Below are 23,605 nucleotides of genomic sequence, written 5' to 3' on the forward strand. Positions count from 1 at the left end.
ATTTCATTTATTTCTGCTCTTACTCATCTTCTACTTTTTATATTTTCCTTGAAGCTACTTTTCTAACTTACTAAGTTGAATATGTAGTTTGTTAATTTTTATTGTTGCTATTAACTAGTGCATACACACAAAATAATATCTACAACATAAATGAAGGGAGTAAATAACAGTACAAACACCTTATATCCATCATTCAGCTTTAAAAAGAGAATATTTCCATCCCTTGTGTATTCCTTCTTCATTTTCTTCCTCCTTCTAAACTTCAAAGATTTCGTGTCTGTCATTTTGTTGCTTCTGTTTATATTTTTTACCACACTTGTATAACCTAATTTTCTTTTTGTCTTTTCTATCAAATGCATTTTAAACTATTCATTTTCCTCTCAGCACACTTTAGCTGCATCATACAAGTTTTGATATATAGTGCTTTTATTGTTGTTGAGATAGAATTATTTCATAAATTGTCCAGTGATTAATATTTTGACTCATCAGTTATTTAGAAAGTGTATTCATTAATCTTCCAAAGATAAGGGCTTTATTTTTGTTACTGTATCATGTTCAGAGGACGTGGACTGTATTTTCAGTCTTTAGTATTTAATTGAAAATTACTTTATGGCTTAGTACATGATCAGCACTGTAGATATCCCATATGAGCTTTTTCTCTTCAGTACATAAATTTTGGGACTTCTATATCTCTGATAAATTGTTTCTTTCAACTTTTGGTAGCAATCCTGTTAATTTCTTGCATGTTTTTTCCTTAAACATATTCTATGTGATATTAATACAGCTCACTGAAGTAATTAGGTTAATATCTTCCTTGATAGAACCTTTTCTGGCCCTTTCTTTAAATCTTAATGTGTTTTATGCATATCTCATAAAAACAGATAGCTTAGTTTTAAAATTCAATCTCAGAATTTGTCTTTTTATGGTTGGATTCAGTTTACATTTATTATAATAAATTTGAGCTTAGTTCTCTTATTTTTTTATTTTTATTTTTTTGTGGTACGCGGGCCTCTCCCTGTTGTGGCCTCTCCCGTTGAGGAGCACAGGCTCCGGACGTGCAGGCTCAGCGGCCGTGGCTCACGGGCCCAGCCGCTCCGCGGCATGTGGGATCTTCCCGGACCGGGGCACGAACCCGTGTCCCCTACATCGGCAGGCGGACTCTCAACCACTGCGCCACCAGGGAAGCCCAGTTCTCTTATTTTTAAATGTTTAATTAAAATACTTTTAAAATTTTAAAGTTGATCAGTAATTCTGTCCTGAAAAAAATATATAAAGATCTGAAAATGCTTAGTCTCTGATTACTACCCTCAATGCCCACATTAGGTAGAAGTCAAGTCTAAATGTCCTATCTGAAAATGGTCTGAAAACCCAAAGATCCAAGCCCATGGAGTTTAACTGGATCCCAAACATACTTCTTAGGTTTCCACAGAATCTGCTTTTTTAAATCTGTCATTAAGTCCCATTTATTTATTTATGTATTTAGGTGCCTGGGGAGTCTTTCTTTGCAGCCCTTCTACAAAGTAAAATGTTTTTTTTCCAACACTTACCTAGTGGGCTATATCAACTTCATTTGCCAGGTTTCCAGATCAGTTTTCCAATAAACAAAATGAATATACTAATATTTCTAGAGGATTTGGAAGGGCATCAAATGAGATAATAGACAGCACTTCAGCCATTTTGGATGCATAAATATTAGTTATTATTTTTATGATTGTCTACTTTCACTACACAGCTTTACATAGCTACACGATTGACTTTCTTGGTTTTACAAGAGAACAATAGAATGGGTTCCCTTTAAGAGGGAGTGTCACCCCTTTCCCTCTCTTCCTTTTATAATATCCTAACCCTTCTTCCTGTTCTTTCATGGCCTCTGTCAGAAGATTTATAAGAATTCAGTCTCTGCCCCGACTGGTAAGAATTAGACTTTCCAGATTAAAATGCCTAAAGTTTCTCCCAGTGGAGAAATTCAAATTATTTTGGCCGCTTATATTTAATAAGTTACTCATCTCATACCACCTTCTTTATTTGTATATATATTTTTTTTCATTGAAAGTTTGAATTGGAGAAAAAGTGATACTTATATAGTACATGACAAATTTACCCTAATTTGTTATCAGATCAAGTTCCATGTCATGTATTGGCATGGAACCATATTGTACTTCAGACTGTATATACTATATTGTCCTCTCCTTAAATTATTGAACCATCTATTTTATCACTGTTCTACCCTCTTTATTTGGACTCAGTCCATAAGTTACTTAGGTCACTGGTAATTAGTACCTGTTATAAAACAATATAAGTAAAAACAAATTACTTATAGTCTTCCATGTATAGGCACATAACTTTTAGTCTCTGTTAGCACTTTCTGTGACAAAAAATTTTACCCAAGTAATTTTAGCTTCTAAAGTCAGTCTTATGTAATGATTAGTCTAATGAGTAAATCAGTCATGAAATTATGTCTGTTTTTATACTCAGGAACTTATTCTACCATTGTTCTGTCCTCATGCTTATGACCAATTTCAAAGGTCACATTGTACCTAATCTTTGCTCTGCAAATCTTTCTGATGCTTTTGTCCAGAAATAGCAAAATGATACTTAGAGGACAGTAAGTAGATTTCTAAAATCATGCATCAGCTATGTGAAATATGCTTGAAAAAAACAAGCATACTTTTTTCCTGGAATTATCTAAATGTGATTGTTTTCAAGTATAGGAAAGAGATGGTTTACGTAGTTCTATGAGGGAAGCCCACAGGATGCAGAGAAAAATAGAACTTCATTAGTTAAGTTGCTGGTTAACATAGGATAGGGAAAAGGAGAAAAGGTATGTGGCAAATGGAGACAGTTAGGCTTTGTTCCTGTTATAAGTGTTAACAGTTTGTAGATTGGAATTTTGGTGGTCCAAAGACACTGGTAATTGTTCCCTGAAGGAGGCTTGATTGCTTTATTTCTCAGACTCATTTTAATTTCCCCATGTAGTTATCAATAGAAAAGGCAATTCATTCCCTGTCCTAATTGTTCAAAAAGTGATATATTAGGGCAACTCACTTTAAATTCCAGTTTCTCAGAGCAGGAGTTTTTAACAAAATCTATGTCTAAAATATGAGCATCCTCCTCTTTGGAGTCCAAAGGTTGTACTTGGCTACTAAGTCTTACCTGAGTGAAAGCAGAGTAATCATTTCTACAGATTAAAGCAGTGTTGAAGCAATAAAAATTGCCTTACTTTCTGGAATCACACTAGTAATATAAAAATAATGTTTATTGTTCTTTACTTCATTGCAAAAGCTTGATATCGTGGCTATAAATAGAAAAATTACTGGAAGAACATGCATCAAACTGTACCTAACTTTGAAAAATTAAATTATTTTTTATTTTAATGCTTGTTTGGGTTTATAAATTACTCTTCAGTGAGCATACATTTTATTATTATCAGAACATACATACATTTTAGCAAATAATATATGTTTGTTGTAGAAGATTTGAAAAGTTTAGAAACACTTAAAATAGATTAGCAGGAAGTCTCCCAAATTGCTGAATCCATTCTGTCCTTCAGTCCTAATTCCAGTAATTGAGCTCTGCTTGTTCTTCAGACCACCTTCTCCATATGTCTAGTTCCTTGTTTACCTAGGCCAGAGACCCTCTCTTGATAACATAACCAGTTCCCATCCTTTCATATCAGCTCGGATCCTATTAGCTACACCCTATTATCTTTCTGCCTACTCTGAGTACATGTGTGTATGTATGAAAGTATGTGTGTATATATATTTTCTCTTCCCTTTAATCCAACTCTTAAAGGTCAGTTACAGGCTTCCATTTCCCATCGCCCATGGCTAATTTGACTGTTTCCCCTTGTTTTCTTCTGCTTTGTTTTTATTCAGTGCCCAATATCCTATCTTTTGCCTTATTCCACAAAAACTCCACACTATGTCCTTATAATCTTGTTTGATCCGGTCTTACTTTGCTGCTAAAAATACACTCTTTCCCCCAGTATGCAGTATTCCCCTGAGACATGAGTCCCTTCTTATCAGATGTATTTTTCATGCTTTCCTTAGCCATTCATTTCCTCAGTTTCTAAAGTGACCATCATTCCATCTTAGGCTTTGTTGGAATAAGAAATGTTTTCATAAGCCATTTATTTTATTTTATTTATTTTTTAAACATCTTTATTGGAGTATAATTGTTTTACAATAGTGTGTTAGTTTCTGCTTTATAACAAACTGAATCAGCTATACATATACATATACCTGCATATCTCCTCCCTCTTGCGTCTCCCTCCCACCCCCTCCCTATCCCACCCCTCTAGGTGGTCACAAAGCACCGAGCTGATCTCCCTGTGCTATGCAGCTGCTTCCCACTAGCTATCTGTTTTACATTTGGTAGTATATATAAGTCCATTCCACTCTCTCACTTTGTCCCAGCTTACCCTTCCCCCTCCCCATGTCCTCAAGTCCATTCTCTACATCTGCGTCTTTATTACTGTCCTGCCCCTAGGTTCTTCAGAACCATTTTTTTTTTTTAGATTCCATACATATGTATTAGCATACAGTATTTGTTTTTCTCTTTCTGACTTACTTCACTCTGTATGACAGACTCGAGTTCCATACACCTCATTACAAATAACTCAATTTCGTTTCCTTTTATGGCTGAGTAATATTCCATTGTATATATGTGCCACATCTTCTTTATCCATTCATCTGTCGATGGACACTTAGGTTGCTTCCATGTCCTGGCTAATGTAAATAAACCTGCAGTGAACATTGTGGTACATGAATCTTTTTGAATTATGGTTTTCTCAGGGTATATGCCCCATACTGGGATTGCTGTGTCATATGGTAGTTCTATTTTTAGTTCTTTAAGGAACCTCCATACTGTTCCCCATAGTGGCTGTATCAATTTACATTCCCACCAACAGTGTAAAAAGTTTCCCTTTTCTCCACAGCCTCTCCAGTATTTATTGTTTGTAGATTTTTTGATGATGGCCATTCTGACAGGTGTGAAGTGATACCTCATTGTGGTTTTGATTTGCATTTCTCTAATGATCATTGATGCTGAACATCCTTTCATGTGTTTGTTGGCAATCTGTGTATCTTCTTTGGAGAAATGTCTATTTAGGTCTTCTGCCCATTTTTGGATTGGGTTGTTTGTTTTTTGATATTGAGCTGCATGAGCTGCTTGCATATTTTGGAGATTAATCCTTTTTCAGTTGCTTCATTTGCAAATATTTTCTTCCATGCTCAGGGTTGTCTTTTCATCTTGTTTATGGTTTCCTTTGCTGTGGAAAAGCTTTTAAGTTTCATTAGGTCCCATTTGTTTATTTTTGTTTTTATTTCCATTACTCTAAGAGGTGGGTCAAAAGGGATCTTTCTGTGATTTATGTCATAGAGTATTCTGCCTCTGTTTTCCTCTAAGAGTTTAAAAGTGTCTGGTCTTATATTTAGGTCTTTAATCCATTTTGAGTTGATTTTTATGTATGGTGTTAGGGAGTGTTCTAATTTCATTCTTTTACATGTAGCTGTCCAGTTTTCCCAGCACCACTTATTGAAGAGGCTGTCTTTTCTCCATTGTATATTCTTGCCTCCTTTACCAAAAATAAGGTGACCATATGTGCGTGTGTTTATCTCTGGGCTTTCTATCCTATTGCATTGATATATATTTCTGTTTTTGTGCCAGTACCACATTGTCTTGATTACTGTAGCTTTGTAGTATAGTCTGAAGTCTGGGAGCCTGATTCCTCCAGCTCCGTTTTTCTTTGTCAAGATTGCTTTGGCTGTTTGGGGCCTTTTGTGTTTCCATACAAATTGTGAAATTTTTGTTCTAGTTCTGTGAAAAATGCCATTGGTAGTTTGTTAAGGATTGCATTGACTCTGTAGATTGCTTTGGGTAGTGTAGTCATTTTCACAATCTTGTTTCTTCCAATCCAAGAACACGGTATATCTCTTCATCTGTTTGTATCATCTTTAATTTCTTTCATCAGTGTCTTATAGTTTTCTGCATACAGGTCTTTTGTCTCCTTAGGTAGGTTTATTCCTAGGTATTTTATTCTTTTTGTTGCAATTGTAAATGGGAGTGTTTCCTTGATTTCTCTTTAGCCATTTATTTTAGAGTACTTTTCAAGCTTTGGTAAACACGTGCCCATATCCCCAAAACTCAAGAATGAAAAAACTCATAATTATTTTTTTGAGACTGGGGATATGTACCCTGTAGTGAATTACCTAGTGTTTTTCTCCAGCTTCTACAGCTTTCACATGTTATGGTTTATTCTAATGTCCCATTCAATTGATTTTCAGTGTGCTGTCTAGTAAATTTTCCATGTTTTTTCTTTTTGAAATTAGCTTCACTTCCTCTTTTCATGAAATGGACCATCCCTCTTTAACCAAACCAAACCAAACATTTCAATGAAACCTTCTCAGCTGTCTTTCACTTGCTTTCCTTCAGCCTATTTATTGTTTTTGTTTTTGTTTTGTGGTACGTGGGCCTCTCACTGTTGTGGCCTCTCCCGTTGCGGAGCACAGGCTCCAGACGTGCAGGCTCAGCGGCCGTGGCTCACGGGCCCAGCCACTCCGCGGCATGTGGGATCTTCCCAGACCGGGGCACGAACCTGTGTCCCCTGCATCGGCAGGTGGACTCTCAACTACTGCGCCACCAGGGAAGCCCTCCTTCAGCCTATTTAATTTTTTAGCAAGTGGTCCTTATATTTATTACTCCTACTACAGCCTAAGGATTTAGAGCACTGACTGTATGTCACTTGAATTCAATAAAATGAAAATGGAGATAGGGAATTACAGTGTGTTCATCATCAAATTTAAATTATACAGATGAATTCATGTTCAAAATCAACCCTTTGCCCAGCTTTGCTTTCTAAATTAATATGTATTTCTCACTTGCGTTCAGTAGCAGACTGTTGTGTTCCCACCCAGTGTTCCAATGAGTTAGAATTGTTGTTTTCCCCTACTAAGACAACAAATTATGCAATCGCAAATATACCTAAAGTCCATTCTTATTTTTTTGGCTCAACCAAAAATTTTGTATTACACTCACACACACACCACATATACACATTACACGGTCCTCCAGCCCCTCAGCTCAGCTAGAACATGAAACTGTCAATGGAGAGCTGATTGTAAATCTGTTATGCCGAGAATCATTCAAGTCACTTTGATGATATTGAATATCACTCTGCTAGGCAGTAAATGGGAAGCAAAGATGCATAATACATACTTCTAATTCTAAAAGAACTCTTAACAGTTCTTTTCAAGACAAGGCATCTTCATTAGGGAATGAAGCCGAGAGATTTATTGGTTTAGACTATCTTTACTGAAAAGTGATGGATCCACTTGTTTTGTCGATACAAACCCTAACACAGGGGTCTTCTACTTGAGAACTTCCCATATTTTGAACATACTGTTGCTCTGTAGACTCACTTGAAATATAAAGAGCTTTGACCAGCCCCTCATGGAGTAACAAGGCTGCATCTTGCTGTTCAAAAGCTAGAAAATTTTTTTAGCAATGCTTAACTCCCTGGTAGGGAACCTCCTTCCACCATTAACAAACATATTCTGGGAAAATACATAATGAGGGGAATGTATTAATAAAGGGAAATATGCTGTTGCCGTACTATGGATTTGAAAAATAATGACAAGTTAGCCATTTCAACACTGTGGGAAGACATTCTGAAATGAGATTTAAGGATGATTAATGCAAAATACAAGTGCTTCCTTTTTAGCATTGCTTATCAGCTGGACTCCTACAGGATTTATGTAAATAACCATTCATTATGCATCAGGTAGTTGTGGGAAGTTATTTGTATTTGTAACTTCAGAGAGTGCTAGTCTTTCTACCAGGACGTCACCTGCATAGTGGGATATGACAATCAAATGGACAGACACATCCAAACAAGTCTCCACTATCAACACTAGTACTTAGTATTTTCTTTTTTTTTTTTTTTTTTTTTTTGCGGTACGCGGGCCTCTCACTGTTGTGGCCTCTCCCGTTGTGGAGCACAGGCTCCGGCCGCGCAGGCTCAGCAGCCATGGCTTACTGGCCCAGCTGCCCCGCGGCATGTGGGATCTTCCCGGCCCAGGGCACGAACCCGTGTCCCCTGCATCGGCAGGTGGACTCTCAACCACTGCGCCACCAGGGAAAGCCCATACTTAGTATTTTCTTAGTGTTTGAAGTCTATATTTGTTACCATCTCACTATTTGATCTTCAACATAATGTGGTAGATAGGTAGTACAGGAAAGTGAGGATTAGAGAGTTTAAGTCTCTTCCTAGATCACAAGACTCTTAAGTAACAGACATTCATTAATTTCACACACAAAAAATGTGTTGTGACTTTACTATGCCCAAGGACAATGACAGGCACTGTTTAGGCACTAGAGAAATAGGGAAGAGAGCTCCTGCCTTCTGAAGCCCATTTCATATGTCACATGATGGGGCCTGTGCTCGTGAACTCAGGCCTCCTGGCTCCTCGTTCAGTGCTCACTCTACCAACGGCTTCCATGTGCTATTAAATATTATCTCCCTTTAAAATATAAAGCACCATGGGAGAGTGCCACATTTAACCTTTATCTACTACTAGGGCTTTCTTATCAATTCGTTGATGAGCTCCTTCCTAAGGAATAGGTGATGAAAGCAGTTCTCTGTGGAAAGATCTATAGAAGAAGTGTACTTTGGGACTGGGGAGGGGTGTAGTGTTAGAGAGGGTATAGAATCAGGGAGATGAGGCCTGGGTAGAATATAAAAGAGGGGAGGGAGTGTTTCTAGAGGGTTAAAATCAGCATTGAGAATATTTTCCATTACTTCATACTTTTACCAAGAACCAGAAGAACCAATTTAGACCAAGGATAGTAATATAACTTCTTTTTTTTTTTTTTTTTTTTGAATTGTTGTTTCCTGAACATCTATCTCAAGCCAGAGACTAGGTTAGGCTCTGAGGATTGATCCAGCAGTGAGCAGTATGCTCATCATCCTTGCCCTCATGGAGTTCACAGGATAGAGGGACATAGTCATTATCAAGCAACAAGAGCTCTGTGCTGCCATGAAAGAAGCTTACACAGCAGGGAGCCCAGTCCAATATGAAGATTGGGGAGTTCTTTGTGTTCAAAGAACTGAATTGGGCCCTAGAACACTGAGCAAAGAATAAGTGTGCAGAGTTATTTTGATGACTGCCCTTACTTAAATCAATAATCAAGGGGTCCCCTCAAAGTAGCGTTTTCAGGAAAAAGTTGTAAAATGGTTTGTTTTATGATGAAATTCTCCAGATCCACTGATGTGGCTCGTGTTGGTTACTTGTGTCATCTTCACAGAAAATACATGTCTTCAAGAAGACTTTGCAGGCACTGATCTACCCCATGTCCTCCACCACCCCACACAACTTTGAGGTCTGGACGGCTACGACACCCACCTACTGTTACGAGTGTGAAGGGCTCCTGTGGGGCATTGCCCGGCAAGGCATGAAGTGTTCAGAGTGCGGAGTGAAGTGCCACGAAAAGTGTCAGGACCTCCTGAACGCGGACTGTTTGCAGAGTGAGTATTCGGTTAGGTGAAGAGGCAGGTGTGCAGAGCTGGTCTCACCCTATGCATTTTCAGCTCCTGCTAATTCTCAACAAATCCTACTCACCCCCGGCCTATTCATTCACACAAAGATATACATACTGCCCGCCAAGTCATGTAAATGATTGTGTCTTCCTACACTGTTGACCTTGGCACTTTCAGATTCCTCAGAATAACTACCTGGAGTTCAGTGGCACTCGGACCAAGTAGAAAACTTCACAGTGACTTCCAATCTTTGTTCTCGCTTTTATCTCATAATAGCCCCACGTGGTCAGTGGGAACATGTAAAGTCACATTCCTCAAACAGGGGTTAAGACACACCCCTGCGATGACAGCAACTGGAATTCTTTTCCAAGCCTACTTGACACCTGCCTTCTGCAGGCAAGAGCCATGCTCTTTTGCTGTCCCTGTGCAGCCCTTAGAATTGGGAGGTCTTGTATGTGTGATGTCAAAGACAAATCTAACTTACCAGATAGGTGACCCTGGGCAAGGTTTTCTAACTTTTCAGGGCTTCATTTTCTTCCACCAAATAAATAGGAATAATAAAATGTACCTCAGTGGGTTATTTCGAAAATTAAATGAAATAGTTGCTGCTAAGAGTCTGGCACATAGTAGATGCTCAATGAATATTAATCGCCTCTCCATTCTTTTACATTTCTGAATAGGTACATGTCACTTTGACTTTCATGACAGGTTATCTTAAATTTTCCATTTCCAAAAGAAAATCCTTTATACTGGTATTTTAGATTAGGTTCTGAAATGCCAAAACATCATACTCTACAATACATATTATTGGCTTTTCACTGCTGGATTTGTCTGCTGACCTTATATAACTAAAAAAGCACTGCTGAACAAATCTATTTAAACATGGATTTTCATTTTCAAATGATTTTTTTTTGCATCTAAATATTGTCCCCTTTGTTCATTCCTCATAGGAATGCAGTCATTGTAAGGTACATAGGTTGCCTGAAATTGAGGGAGGACAGAGGAAAATGTCAAAATAAAGATTAAATCAGAAATGCTGGCACAGCTGGCTCTTGCAGTAACAGTCACACATATTGTACACTTTCCTCTACCTGATCAGTATTCTCCCTACACAGTCAGATCAGCCTAAAACTGTTAATGGTAATGAATGTGTTTTTTGAAACAAAATAGTGCCCCTTCTTTGAAAAATAAAAGGCCTATTTAGGAATGAGTGCTTAGAAGAAGGCAGATTGACTCAGTATCACTCAGCCAGTTTACTTGCAAAATCTCATAATACAATTAAAATTCAGTCTACCTGTTTAAAAACTGAATTGTGAACAGGCATCTTAAGAAACAGTCACATTAGGGCAGTAACATTTTGAGAAAACAGGAAAAATATTGCCATCTAGAAACAAGTGGCTTGAGTCCCTTAAAGAAAAAAAAATGATGCAGATAATACCTAAGAAATGAGTTCATTCTTCTTTAAGTCTTTCAGAGAAGAGAGATGCCATCCATTCATTAAACTTTAGAAACACTTTCATAGTCTATTTCCATTTCTTGGTATTATTTGGTGTTGGTTAAATACACTAGGCGAGCTTTGTGCTAAAGTTATTCATTAAAATGCCCATGTAAAGTGGAAGAATCAAAAACAGTGCAGACAAAATGAGGGTAGACATGTATGCCCCAGGAAAAGGATATTTTCCTGATCACCCCTCCTTATTTTTCCCTAAAACCCGTGTTCTCACCTTGAATGGAAAGAGGTGTTGCTAATACATGAATTCAACTTCACCGCTTGCCACAGTAACTATCAATAAAATTTAAAGTTGTCCCTACAAAATCAGTGACATTTCCTTAAGAAATTTCTCTTTTCATTGCTTTAAGCAAGAAATTTGCAATGTGACACGTTGTGTGAAATACTTCCATGTGCGCCAAAATTGAAAGAAAAGGAGAGAATAAAAAATTAAGAGAAATCAGAGTTGGAAAATACAGCTAATACTGCAACTTGTAAGCCCAAGGAAGTTCTTTGATTTCCTTCTCCAGATGGTCATTCAATTTCTCTTTGAGCATCTACAGAGAAAATTTAACACCTTGGCAGGCGGCTTAATTTATATTAGAAAATTGTAGCTTATAAAATAAAATTTGAACCAACTCTTGCCTTACAGCAAATTCTTTTCGTTAAGCCAAATGTTACCTTTGGAGAAAATATTTAATAAATTGACTTCTATCATATATGATAGTTTTTCAAATACTTGAAGATAATAGTCTTCTGTAGGTTTCTAGAACCCTCATTATTTTGCTAATTTTCTGAAGAAATTGCAGTCTGTCAACGTGCATACACACATACACTCAGAATAAAACAAAAGGAAAAATAAGTCTACATTTGGGTCTGACTAATGACCTGTACAAAATAAAGGGTATTTAAAGTTACTTCAAATTAATTTGAGTTTCGTATTTCAGTCCCATCAAGTCTTGGGTCTGTGACTTACACACTTGCCGTCAAGGGAAATTAGACCAGGTGATAATATCCCACTCAGTGTTCTAGTACCTCCATGCAGGTGCAGAGATGCATGGAAATAGGTTCCGCAAACAGCCTCATCTCAGCTCCTGTCTAGTTGATTCTACCTGGTGGTTTCTACACTTCACTGCCTTCCTGGCCTGAGGCTAACAGCCATGTGAAGTGGAAGATAGGAGCAAAGGATAGCAAAGGAAAACATAGCAATGCTTGAGAGAAGAGCACTGATCTGTCATACCCCTCCCTGTTCCAGGCCAGTAGCGGTGGGTAGAGTTCACCTATTTTTCTTGAATTAACTCACTTCTGTCCTGTTATTTGAAAATACATTTACTCTTATTTGGAAATGGCATTTGGTGATGGAAGAATTGAAACGCAGCTAATGGAGGAGCAGTTTCCGACCCTGAGTGATATTCATGTGACCCATAAGGACCTTGCCAAAACAGTTATGGTGGCAGTTTTAAACGAGGAAAAAGTGAAAAAAAGCGTATGTTGGCTGGGTTGAGGTTGTATGCAGAGTGAGACATACGTAGAAAGAGAGATCACATATAAAATATTTTCCTTGATTATCTTTTTACAGTAGAGAAGAGATAACTTCAAAATCAGAAAAATACGCAAATAACCATGGAGCCTAACCCAACTGGCTAGCACTTTCTTACACATCTCCAAAGAAGAAATCCCAGAGTCCCACTGAAAAAATATTCTGCCTAGTTTTAATTCCTAACTGGAAATTTCAAGTATCTGCATAAAGAGAGAAAGTATTTCATCAAGAGTTCAGGAAAGCAGCATCTTGTGAGATGTGCTGTTTTGTTCTGTGTTTCCCACTGACATTGTGTTAAGCTTACATGCACTAATTATTAGCCATTGTGAATTCGTAACATTCACAAAATCTGGCTAGTGCACTCCTGGCTGCAAACTAGATACTGATTTTTTTTCATATTTGTGCTACCGCATTTGCAACCACACTATCTTTTAAGACGGTCAGTTATTTGTATATGTTGAACAGCTATGGATGGGAGCGTTATTCTAGGTTTTCAGATCTAGAAAGAAAGTAATCAGTGTTGTCCCTGGACTCAGACATGTTTTCTAAAACTTAACTCAGGTGAATAGATGTAAACACATATGTTGGAAACTTTTGACATTCTACTCTGTCAACAGCAATTATACAAAGTATGTTTATGTTATGAATATACTTAGGAAGCTTAGAAATAGGATTTTGCATGTCTACTGCTATAGGGTGGAGACCAGTCTTTGTTTCCCCATAATTTAGCACACATTTAAGCACAGCTAGCTGCATAAAAAGTGTTGGGGAAGCAACAAATGAGGGCATGCGAACACAATTAGAAATAGCATGAAATGGTTTAAAGATCATCTTTCCATAAAACCGTAGATCATTAAGGGAGCCTTTGAGATCAGTAGATTGGAGAACCCGATCTCCTGATTTTACTTAGTTCAGACAGTTCAGTATCTTGTCAAAAAGAATCAAATGGTAACATAGGTAGGGTTACAACTAAGGTCTCTGAACTCCCAGCCTAGTGATCTCTCCTAATTTATAAAGAAATATGCAAAGTGGACCCTAGGGGGAAAAATGGAAAGTTGTTAAATTTTACCTCCAGTGCTTCCCCCCTCCCTGTCTTTTAGACATTCTGTGCTGCCCAGACCTTGGCTTCCCAGCGCTTCCGATCATGACTCCTCAAGGCCTCCCTCTATGACCAACCCACCAAGCTCGGGGTATACCCTCAGTCCACCGTCTCCAATCACAACTCACTCACTACACTGACTTTTCAATACTAAAGAGGAAATGATTTGATAAGTTAATTTGGATAAAAGTGGAATCAATAGTTAAGTTAGCTTAGTACAATGGTCAGTTCCTTAACCCAAAGGAATAACCTTATAATGGAGCATTTTCAGGTTTTGGGATAGGGGACTCGGGGCACAGAAAGGGTGAGTATGCCTTACATAATGTCACAGACATATTCTATGTAACCTAAGCGAAGGCTACCTGTCTATCTATATACATTTTTTTCATACTCCTGAACTAGTTGAGAAAGATCTGGCTTCTAATCCTGTCACTAGTAGAGTTTTTTAAAACCTCTCTGAGCACCATTTTCCATATATGTGAAATTAATAATACCTGTCAATGCCCTCCAGCTAAAGACCACCAGGAACACACCTATGGTTTTAAAAGTTCAGTTTATTCCCCATCACTTCATGGAGAATGTACACCAGGGTGAACCACAGGGCATCTCAGTAAGAGGGCATTAAAAAAGCAGAGGATTTATCTTGATCAGGTTTGCCTTGAAGTGAGGACAATTCTGTGATTGTGTACATTAAAAAAAAAAAAATCTACGAGGAAAGCAGAGTGAGGCTAGCAGCTGTACTTAGTAAAGAAGCAGTAGTCACTCATATTAGGAGAGGGATGTTTGGTATTTTGTGGTTACACAGTGACGTGGTTTTCATCTGTGCTTAGAAAAAATAGAGTGGCCTTGTTTGTCTTGCTTTAAGAGGGACCATGTATGAGGATGGTGTCCTATGAGAGTCCTTATACCCAGCTGGAAAGCATTACTGCCTAGTGGTGAGCACCAGGCCAGCTTCCAGCCACAGTGTGAACCAGATGTGTCAGCCGAATTCACAGGTGTCAGAGGCTATTTTAAAAAAGAGAAAAAGAAAGAAAGCCTAAGTTTAATTTTTTCTTTGTTATCTTTTTTTTCTTTCTTTTTTTTTTGAAAATGATATGAAGAAATCTATGTAACTAACACTGGTGAGACCAAAAAGATCTTTCCTCTTCCAATCTCTCCCTTGCTTCCTTCTTTTCTCTTTGCATAGTAAAAATGTTTTTGAAGTTGCCCCCCTACCTTTTTTACAATTAATTTGTTCCCTTAGAGCTTACAGATAGTTCTGGACTCTGAAATGACTGGGAAACCTTGGGGAAGTGAGTATGTAGATAACACTCATGAGATGGAGTTTTGACAAAGAATTGTGGGAGTGTATTCCTGATTTTGTGGGGGGCGTTTGGCAGGCACGTTTCTAAACTTTTTCTAAAAGTTTGCATTTACTAAAAATGGGATGATCGAATCTGGTGGGGTTGATCTAGTGGAAGCAGAGGAGAGGAAAGGTTGCTTTTCTTTGTTTGGGGCTGTAGGCTTACTGACAGTGAAGTCACTTTATAGAAGGTGGCAGTTCCTCCAAAGGAGGCTCCCTGCCCACATTCCCCACCTACAGGGGTGGGAGATGATGCTCTGCTAGATCTGTGCTCCTCCGGTTACCCGCCTGTTAATCATCAGTCCTTTGTTGTTTGTGAGAAATCGTGTGGAGCGTGCTGCTTTGATCTCACAAGAAAAAGGAGGCGGCTGTCTTGAAGACGGGGGAGTCTGGGGCTGTTCCTTGAAAGATTGAAGGTATGTTAAAAGAGGAGGGTTAAGATTATCTTGTTTGTAAAGCAACTAAAGGGAAAGGGTAGCAAGCACCAACTACCTGCCCACCTACATGATTTCATGGGAAAGAAAAGCAGAAGTGTCAAAAGCAGGTCCACCTACATGGTTTTACTGGTAAAAAAAAAAAAAAGAAAGAAAGAAAAAGCAATAAAGTTTCTCATACTAGACACTCTTAGGGAGACACGTGCCTCAATATCAGACCCTGAGTGTGCTTTCCAGGTTTATTAACCACCTGCTGCCTCTGGGTTCACCAGCCTCAAACACAGGTAAGGGTTAATGGATGTTAATAATAAATTATTATTATCATTATTGTTATTATTATCTTCTGTAGTCTCTTTGAACTCTGTTGTCTTTTATCTTCAAGCACTTCATTGACTCCCATCTAGTAAATAGCTATAAAGCATTTAGCCTGTGGCAGGCACTGAGCGTGGCACTGTCCAGGGACAAGTTTTCAAGGAGTTGCTTCACAGGGCAAGTAATTATGAAGCTCAGAACCCTAAAATTCCTTGCTAATGTGAAATTCATTAACAAATGCTTATAACTTCACCTCTTGGACATTCTGAGATCCCTACACTTATTCAATTATTATTATTGAAACTATATGCATTATCTCATTTAATCCTTACAATGACCCTGTAAAGGAAGACACTACTATTATTTCCTTGTGTTTCTCAGATGAAGAAACTAAGGCTTACAGAGGAATTAACTAGCACAAGTTCAAATGGTTAGTAAGTGGCAAATCAGGATTCACACACAAGGCTGTGGTGTTCTATATCCAGAGCACCATGAGCACTATGCTCTCTTGCCTTATTTAAAAGTGATTGTGTTGGACTTCCCTGGTGGCGCAGTGGTTGAGAGTCCGCCTGCCGCCTGCCGATGCAGGGGACGCGGGTTCGTGCCCCGGTCCGAGAAGATCCCACATGCCGCGGAGCGGCTGGGCCCGTGAGCCATGGCCGCTGAGCCTGCCTGTCCGGAGCCTGGGCTCCGCAACGGGAGAGGCCACAACAGTGAGAGGCCCGCGTATCGCAAAAAAATAAAAAAAGTGATTGTCTTGATTGATTTTTTTGCATTTATAATTGGATTTATGCCCTTGCTTTATGTTATTAAATTCATGAAGTATATATGCCAACCAAATTCTGCTTTATAATGGTGGGCACCCATTTGTTTTCTGAAAATCCCAAATCTGAAGCCAAGGGCCAGGTGTATTTTGTCTCTTCATAAAATATATTCCACAGCATGTTTATCATTTTAGATAGAATTCATTCTTGTTTCTTCCAGGATTTTGGCCTTGTGGTCACAGTGTGCAAGAAGTTTATAGCACATTAAATTAAACCCAGAGCCAATTAAATACTCAAATATATTGGTTTTTTTAGATTCCCCCAATAAATATTTTATCTTCTCTATTTATTGAGTGTATCCTATTTTCCAAGCGATGTGTTAGATACTTGGAAAACACCTTTACTTGTGGTTGGCCTTGAAGAGTAGTGTGTGTGTGTGTATATATATATATATATATATTCAGGTAGTTGTGTCAGTGTTGGTTGATAAATATTGAAGAATTCTGTGAGGCAGTTCCTTGAAATCAGCCATGCTAGTAGTATTTACACCACAGAAATCTGTTAATGCTATAAATCAAGTTTGGCTTTTGTTGTTCAGCTTTTTTCCATGGGGGAGGGGAGAAAAAGTGACCACTGAATTTAGAAAGCCTGCATTTCTGTTAAGGAAGAGATAAAATCATGTGCTGAGAATGGAGAGTAATGGCGGTGGTAGGTGACTTGAAAAGAGTAGAAATGTTTTAGAACAGCTGTTCAGAAAAATAGGAAAGAGAAGAGACTGAGACCACGATGGAATCATACATTTGTTACATGCATATAGATAATTATTTGGAAGGAAAACTGAAATTGTAAGTTGCCATGTAAAAGTGGTGAAACTGTGACTTTTATATGCAATTTAGATGCTTTGGGTAATGAATAAAAATTAAAGAAAATGAAGGTTTCTAGTTAATTGGCTGTTCCATTAAATTAGGTGGAAGGGAGCTATGTGGGATAAGTCTGCCTCTGTCTAAGGTTGAAATCTCTTGCAGTTTTGTTGCGCATAATTGTATTAATCTGTAAATTAAGTGTTTTTATTTATTTATTTTTAAATTTATTTTTGGTTGCTTCGGGTCTTTGTCAACGTACACAGGCTTCCTCTAGTTGCAGCAAGCGGGGGGCTACTCTTCGTTGTGGTGTGTGGGCTTCTCATTGCAGTGGCTTCTCAGGTTGTGGAGCACGGGTTCTAGGCACGCGGGCTTCAGAAGTTTTGGCTCGCGGGCTCTAGGCACGCAGGCTTCAGTAGTTGTGGCGCACGGGCTTAGTTGCTCTGCAGCATGTGGGATCTTCCCGACCAGGGCTCGAACCCGTGACACCTGCATTGGCAGGCGGATTCTTAACCACTGCGCCACCAGGGAAGTCCCTAAGTGATTTTAAAAGTAACAAAGATGCATTCCATTTGGATAATGTATTACTCTTTTCTTTTTTCTTTTTATGATTCAGAGCCTGATTTTTTTTTTTAACATCTTTAATGGAGTATAATTGCTTTACAATGGTGTGTTAGTTTCTGCTTTATAACAAAGTGAATCAGCTATATGTACACATATATCCCCATATCCCCTCCCTCTTGAGCCTCCCTCCCACCCTCCCTATCCCATCCCTCTAGGGGGTCACAAAGCACCTAGCTGATCTCCCTGTGCTATGCAGCTGCTTCCTACTAGCTATTTTACATTTGGTAGTGTATATATGTCAGTGCTACTCTCTCACTTCCTTCCAGCTTACCCTCTCCTACCCCTGTGTCCTCAAGTCCATTCTCTTCGTCTGCATTCTAGCAGCTTCACTGAAATACAGTAATATGTCACCAGAGATCAACAATAAAGGAGATCAAAAGAGATATTACACAGTGAAAGCACTTGGTAAAGTATGTATTACTCTACCAAGTGCTTTCACTGTGTAATATCTCTTGATCTACTTTATTGTTGATCTCTGGTTGACGTACTACCATCAGAGAAATAAGATGAGATATATAGGTTCAACAAATAACAGGGCAATGAAAAGTCATTGTAGATGAGTTACAAAAAATATAAATTTGTCTTGTATCCCTGAACTAAATAGATCTACTTTGAATCACTTTCTTGAGATCAAAAATATAAAAGTAGAACTTAAAAAAAGCTATATATCTTTTCTAGAAATAACAGTTAAAAGGCTCAAACATAAGTCTCTATTAACTTGCTCTCCTAGATTGGCGATTTCCCAATTTATGGGTCTGTATGTTGTCTGTACATATTGAGTAGATATTCTACTCCAACATCAAAAGCATTGGTGAATGATTTCAAAGCTAATTGTCAAGCTTTCCTAGTTAATTGCTTAAAAGAATTCAAGCGGCAGTTTTTAAGTACAGAGATTTGGTTTCTTAGGAAGAAAAATCTCTTGACATTCCAGCCTTGAATTTGGTAGTTATTACTAGAATGAACATTTATCATGTGGATGGCAGTCAGCTGGCTCTTCCTGAATTTAGAAAAATAATCCAAAATACATTTAACTCTTGGGAACTTTAACACACTTTTCTAGAGCTTTGAGGGCATGATAGCCACAACAGTAATAGTTGTTTAGAAATCTGGGGGAAGTCAACATTTTTGAGCATTCTTAGAATGACCTTTACAAACCAAACTTTTGAGGCACTTTGAATCTTGTAAGGTGACTTTTTCAAGGCACTGCTGTTCTTTCTTTTTAATGAATATTCCAATACTTTGAAGTAAAATAGCCTTTTGGGGAGTTGTAACTATATAGTGCAGCCTAAGCTAATTTTACCATGTAAGAATTAATGTTCTGTGGAGCTAAACCATTACTGACAAATTACAAAAATGCCTAATTGCTTAAAGGTGCACAGTTCACAAATGTGTGGCTGTTTGAGGGCATGCTTTAACAGATGACTAGGACACTTAGAATGTCCTTTCAAATTATATCTTAAATGGAATACATTAATTTTTAGTATTGTTTTTAAATGTGGTATAAATTCTCAAAGGTTAAAAAAAAAAGGTAAAGACAGGGAAACTGCTCTTTCTGCCAATAGATTTTTCATCTCTTTTAGTGTACTCTAATTATACCTTGATTACTGTGAATGTATTTTTTCTACTTTAGAAAATAAATGTTTTATTTTCAAATAAATGAAGATGTTCACTAAACTACTGCTGTTAAATTTTAGATGAATTTATTACAAGGAGAGTTCAGAGTTGATTTTTTGTATTTTGTCTTAGCTTCTGTACTTAAATTGGGCATAACACTCACAGAAGTAGACTCAAAGAACATTACTGAGGCTATCCTTTGTGATAGGAATTGTACAGATAAATTATCACATTCAGTCTCTAAACTCTGTTAGAATGCTTATTTCAGAAATACAATATTTCAAAAAATATAATACAAGTTGGGCAGTATTTACAGTAATGGAGATAAAAATTGGAATGATTACCACCTATAGACACAGTTTTCTTCTTCTTTTCATTATGTATCAGTTGCTTCTGTACCAAAAAGTGTTTGGTTTCAGCAGCGACAGTTCCTATAGACCCTGATACATGGGCTTTTGCTTTCCTGCTTCAAACTCAGTAAGGAAACATGAGAGCTGGAATCAGGGTCCACTATTTGCCTGTGGAATACTGAGCAACCCAGAGGCCACATAAGACTATCCGGTTGGTAGTTGGAGAAGGTGAGGGACTCAAGCATTGGCTTTTGGAAATCCTTCATTGCCAGGATTTGTGTTATAAACAAAAGTGCCCAGAAAGTTGAGACCGATCATGGAAAAACAATGTCTTAGAAAACAAAACAGAGTTTTGAGTGGAAAGTGAAAATTCAGCCTGTTTAAAACTATGGCCATATCACAGAATGAGAGTTCAAGTCTGTGGTCCATGAGGTAGAGGTAGTCCAGCCCAGTGGTTTCCACATCCTTTTTAAATAGCCGAATTACTTTCATTCCAAGTAAAATTTTACCCTATATTTCAGTATAACAAATAGTGGTGGTATTTATTTTGCAGGGAAAAATTTAAGCTTTTCATTATGATAAATTTCATCAATTAAAAATAATTAGGTACTTTAGATGAACACAAGTATTTGAAATATTGATTTTCAAGTGATATTTGCCGTATGCATCCAGTCTGTTTCTCAATTTTGTTTTGGTTACTCAGTGAGTAAATATGTGTGGTATATAACAGATTCGATTGTGTGCGCTCCTTTTGGTTTTGAAATTTGTTTTTAAAAATTCAAACCAAATATTTGCACAACTGTGATTCAGTTCAGTAATACAACTGAAAAAACTGGGATCGTGGAGGTCCATTTCCTTGCCAGTAACACAAGGACTAGTCTCAGCATAGAGCTTGTTCCCCTGATATTTTTTGAAAAAGCCACCCTGACTTCTCACAATGAAAGCATTCATTCATTCTCATGTTCTTCCTTTTTTTTTCTCCCTCTCTTGGTCCCTCAAAAAGTAACTTCATGTATATTTACATCACCGTTGATTTTTCTATTATAGGAGCGGCAGAAAAGAGTTCTAAGCATGGTGCGGAAGACAAGACTCAGACCATTATTACAGCCATGAAAGAAAGAATGAAGATCAGGGAGACAAACAGGCCAGAGGTGTTTGAAGTAATTCAGGAAATGTTTCAGATTTCTAAAGAAGATTTTGTGCAGTACACAAAGGCGGCCAAACAGAGTGTACTGGACGGGACATCTAAGTGGTCAGCAAAAATAACCATTACAGGTAAAAATAAGTCTTTTTTAAAATTTTCATTCCATATTGAGATTTTTATATGTCTTAGAAATCACTACTACTAATAGTTATAGGTAAGATAAGTAGAATTTTTCAATCTTGTCAATATTGAAGTCTAATTGGTACTTCAAATTTCTGAAATGTGTACTAGATAATTGAAATCATTTCAGTCTATGTCTTGTTCTTATCATAAGCTCTTCAAGAGGAAGAAAGTTCTATTTTGTAATATACTCATCAATACCCTGCAGTTTACAAGAGACTAGCTTTGTTGCTGCCTGCCACTGATAAATGACAAGAGTAGCCAGTATTCTCTTCGGTCAGTTTTTCTTAATGAGAAAACAAATATTGTTTTATATACTCCTGGATCGGTATCCCTCATTCATTTGATCCTTGATTTGGCAATCTGAGTTTAGTGATGTCTAATAACTTGAACTTCTGAAGTTGCTTGTAAGTAACAGCAACTGCATATGTTACATGTTGATATTTACCACGCCTTTTAACTTACTCATATTGTATTCAAAAGGTAAAATAAAGAAGCTTCTGTTACTGAGTTGAGTTGATCAGTACTGACAGTAAATTCATAAATAAATAAATACATTTTAAATCACAGACCTTTGAATTACATTGGGTAATTTGCTTATTGTATGTGCATTCTCATTTATCTATACATGGTGCAGTGATATATATGAGTATATAGCTAATATGCATATGTATGTATACCACTACTGTTCATTACAGGCAAAAGCAAATATTCATGAAAGGAAGGTTTTAACGTTCCGTGATTCATTCTTTTCTTAAACATTTTGTTAAGTCCCGTTGCTCATGAAAATGAAAGCAATGGGGTTGCATTGCAAACCAAGGGGACAACGAAATAGAAAATGTTTCCTTCATTATCATTTTTTTTGCTTCTGAGGAAATCTTTATATTAAAAGTTTGAATTTGGTTTATTTCAGTGGTTTCTGCACAAGGCTTGCAGGCAAAAGACAAAACAGGGTCAAGTGACCCATATGTTACAGTTCAAGTTGGAAAGAACAAAAGAAGAACTAAAACCATTTTTGGAAATTTGAATCCAGTATGGGATGAGAAGTTTTATTTGTAAGTAAATAATGAAACTATTACAAGTATTAAAATATTTCAGGATAAATTTAAGACAGGCATTCACAGTATGCAAGCAATAATTATCTCATTTTTTAATTGTATCTATGCATAAATTATAAAAAAGTGAAACTAATATTATGAACTCAGTAACCTCATAATATTTATTATTTATTCTTCATCTTGGGAAGCAAGTGAATTAAAAAAAAATATTACAAACAAAAAAGTTGGCACAGCTACGGTGAGTTTGCAGGAGAAAAAAAAAAAGATTATGACATGATCTGTAACTTGGGTTGACCCAATCTAGTAAGGAATTTACAAGCTTGATTCAGCAATAACTTGGCATCTGAAGATTGATGACTAAAGACAATAGAAAGATTTGGGGCATCACCTGGCCCATTACAGCTACACCAGCCTGTACTGATGAAATTGTTGATGATAACTTTTAAAACCTCTCATTTTCTGTGAGGTCATTTATTTTAAACCTCTTATATCCTGTACCAAACAGCAAGAAATCATTTTTTGTCAAGGGTTCTTTTCTTTCTATTAGCCCTTCTTGGAGAGAGATAAGGTAACTTCCAATTACCATTTGGTAGAAATGAAAAGCCCTAACTGTGAGTTTAAAGGCAGACTGTTCTTTTTCTCTCCTCCTTTCTTTGTTAATAGTTTACACATGGATCTCATAAACATGCTAAATAAGCAAACTCAACACATACAGCTTGTTTGGGAATGTGGACAAGAGTATATATAAAATACAGAATTTCACATGTATATTGGCTGATGAAGGGAGTGTTAAGAAAAGGGTGTGGAAAATCAGTTGGGACCCAATAACAGAGAGTACCATGGAAAAAGTTAAGAGCTTTCTATGATTTCTACTTCAGATTGCTGGGAGAAACCATTTTAATATCTCTTTGTTTGTTAAGAGAAGATAAGAAATCAATTGATAGTCATAAATTCTTATTCCTAAGGCAGTCAAGTTAAGTGACTAAAGTAGGATGAGGGCAGAAAAGGGGAGGGACAAGGACTTTGGGAAACTTGAGAGCAAGTGACTTGGGAAAGAGACAGCTTCCACTGCCATGCAGTCCTGCAGCTGCAATGCAGCTAGAATTTCCAGTTTCTTAGGAGAAGCTGGAGATTTGAAAGTTTAAAAAGAACTTTATTGAAGTATAATTGGAAAAAAAAGTCTGCATCTTCATACTGTACAATTTAAGTTTTGACATATGTATACCCCATGAAACTCTCACCACAGACAAGAAAATGAAC

General features: G+C 37.4%; 1 protein-coding gene across 2 annotated transcripts in view; it reads left to right on the forward strand.

The window, feature by feature from the left end:
* The window catches only part of UNC13C (unc-13 homolog C), a 598,728-nt gene that overhangs the window by 201,810 nt on the left and 373,313 nt on the right, over positions 1-23,605 (forward strand). For both annotated transcript variants that reach the window (XM_060169334.1, XM_060169325.1), the window contains 3 exons: positions 9,304-9,523; positions 21,011-21,238; positions 22,201-22,342. In XM_060169334.1, the coding sequence (XP_060025317.1) occupies positions 9,304-9,523; positions 21,011-21,238; positions 22,201-22,342 (590 nt within the window). The remainder of the gene's footprint in view (positions 1-9,303; positions 9,524-21,010; positions 21,239-22,200; positions 22,343-23,605) is intronic.

The sequence above is a fragment of the Lagenorhynchus albirostris genome, chromosome 1, assembly GCF_949774975.1.
Source record: "Lagenorhynchus albirostris chromosome 1, mLagAlb1.1, whole genome shotgun sequence".
NCBI classification, from domain to species: Eukaryota; Metazoa; Chordata; class Mammalia; order Artiodactyla; family Delphinidae; genus Lagenorhynchus; species Lagenorhynchus albirostris.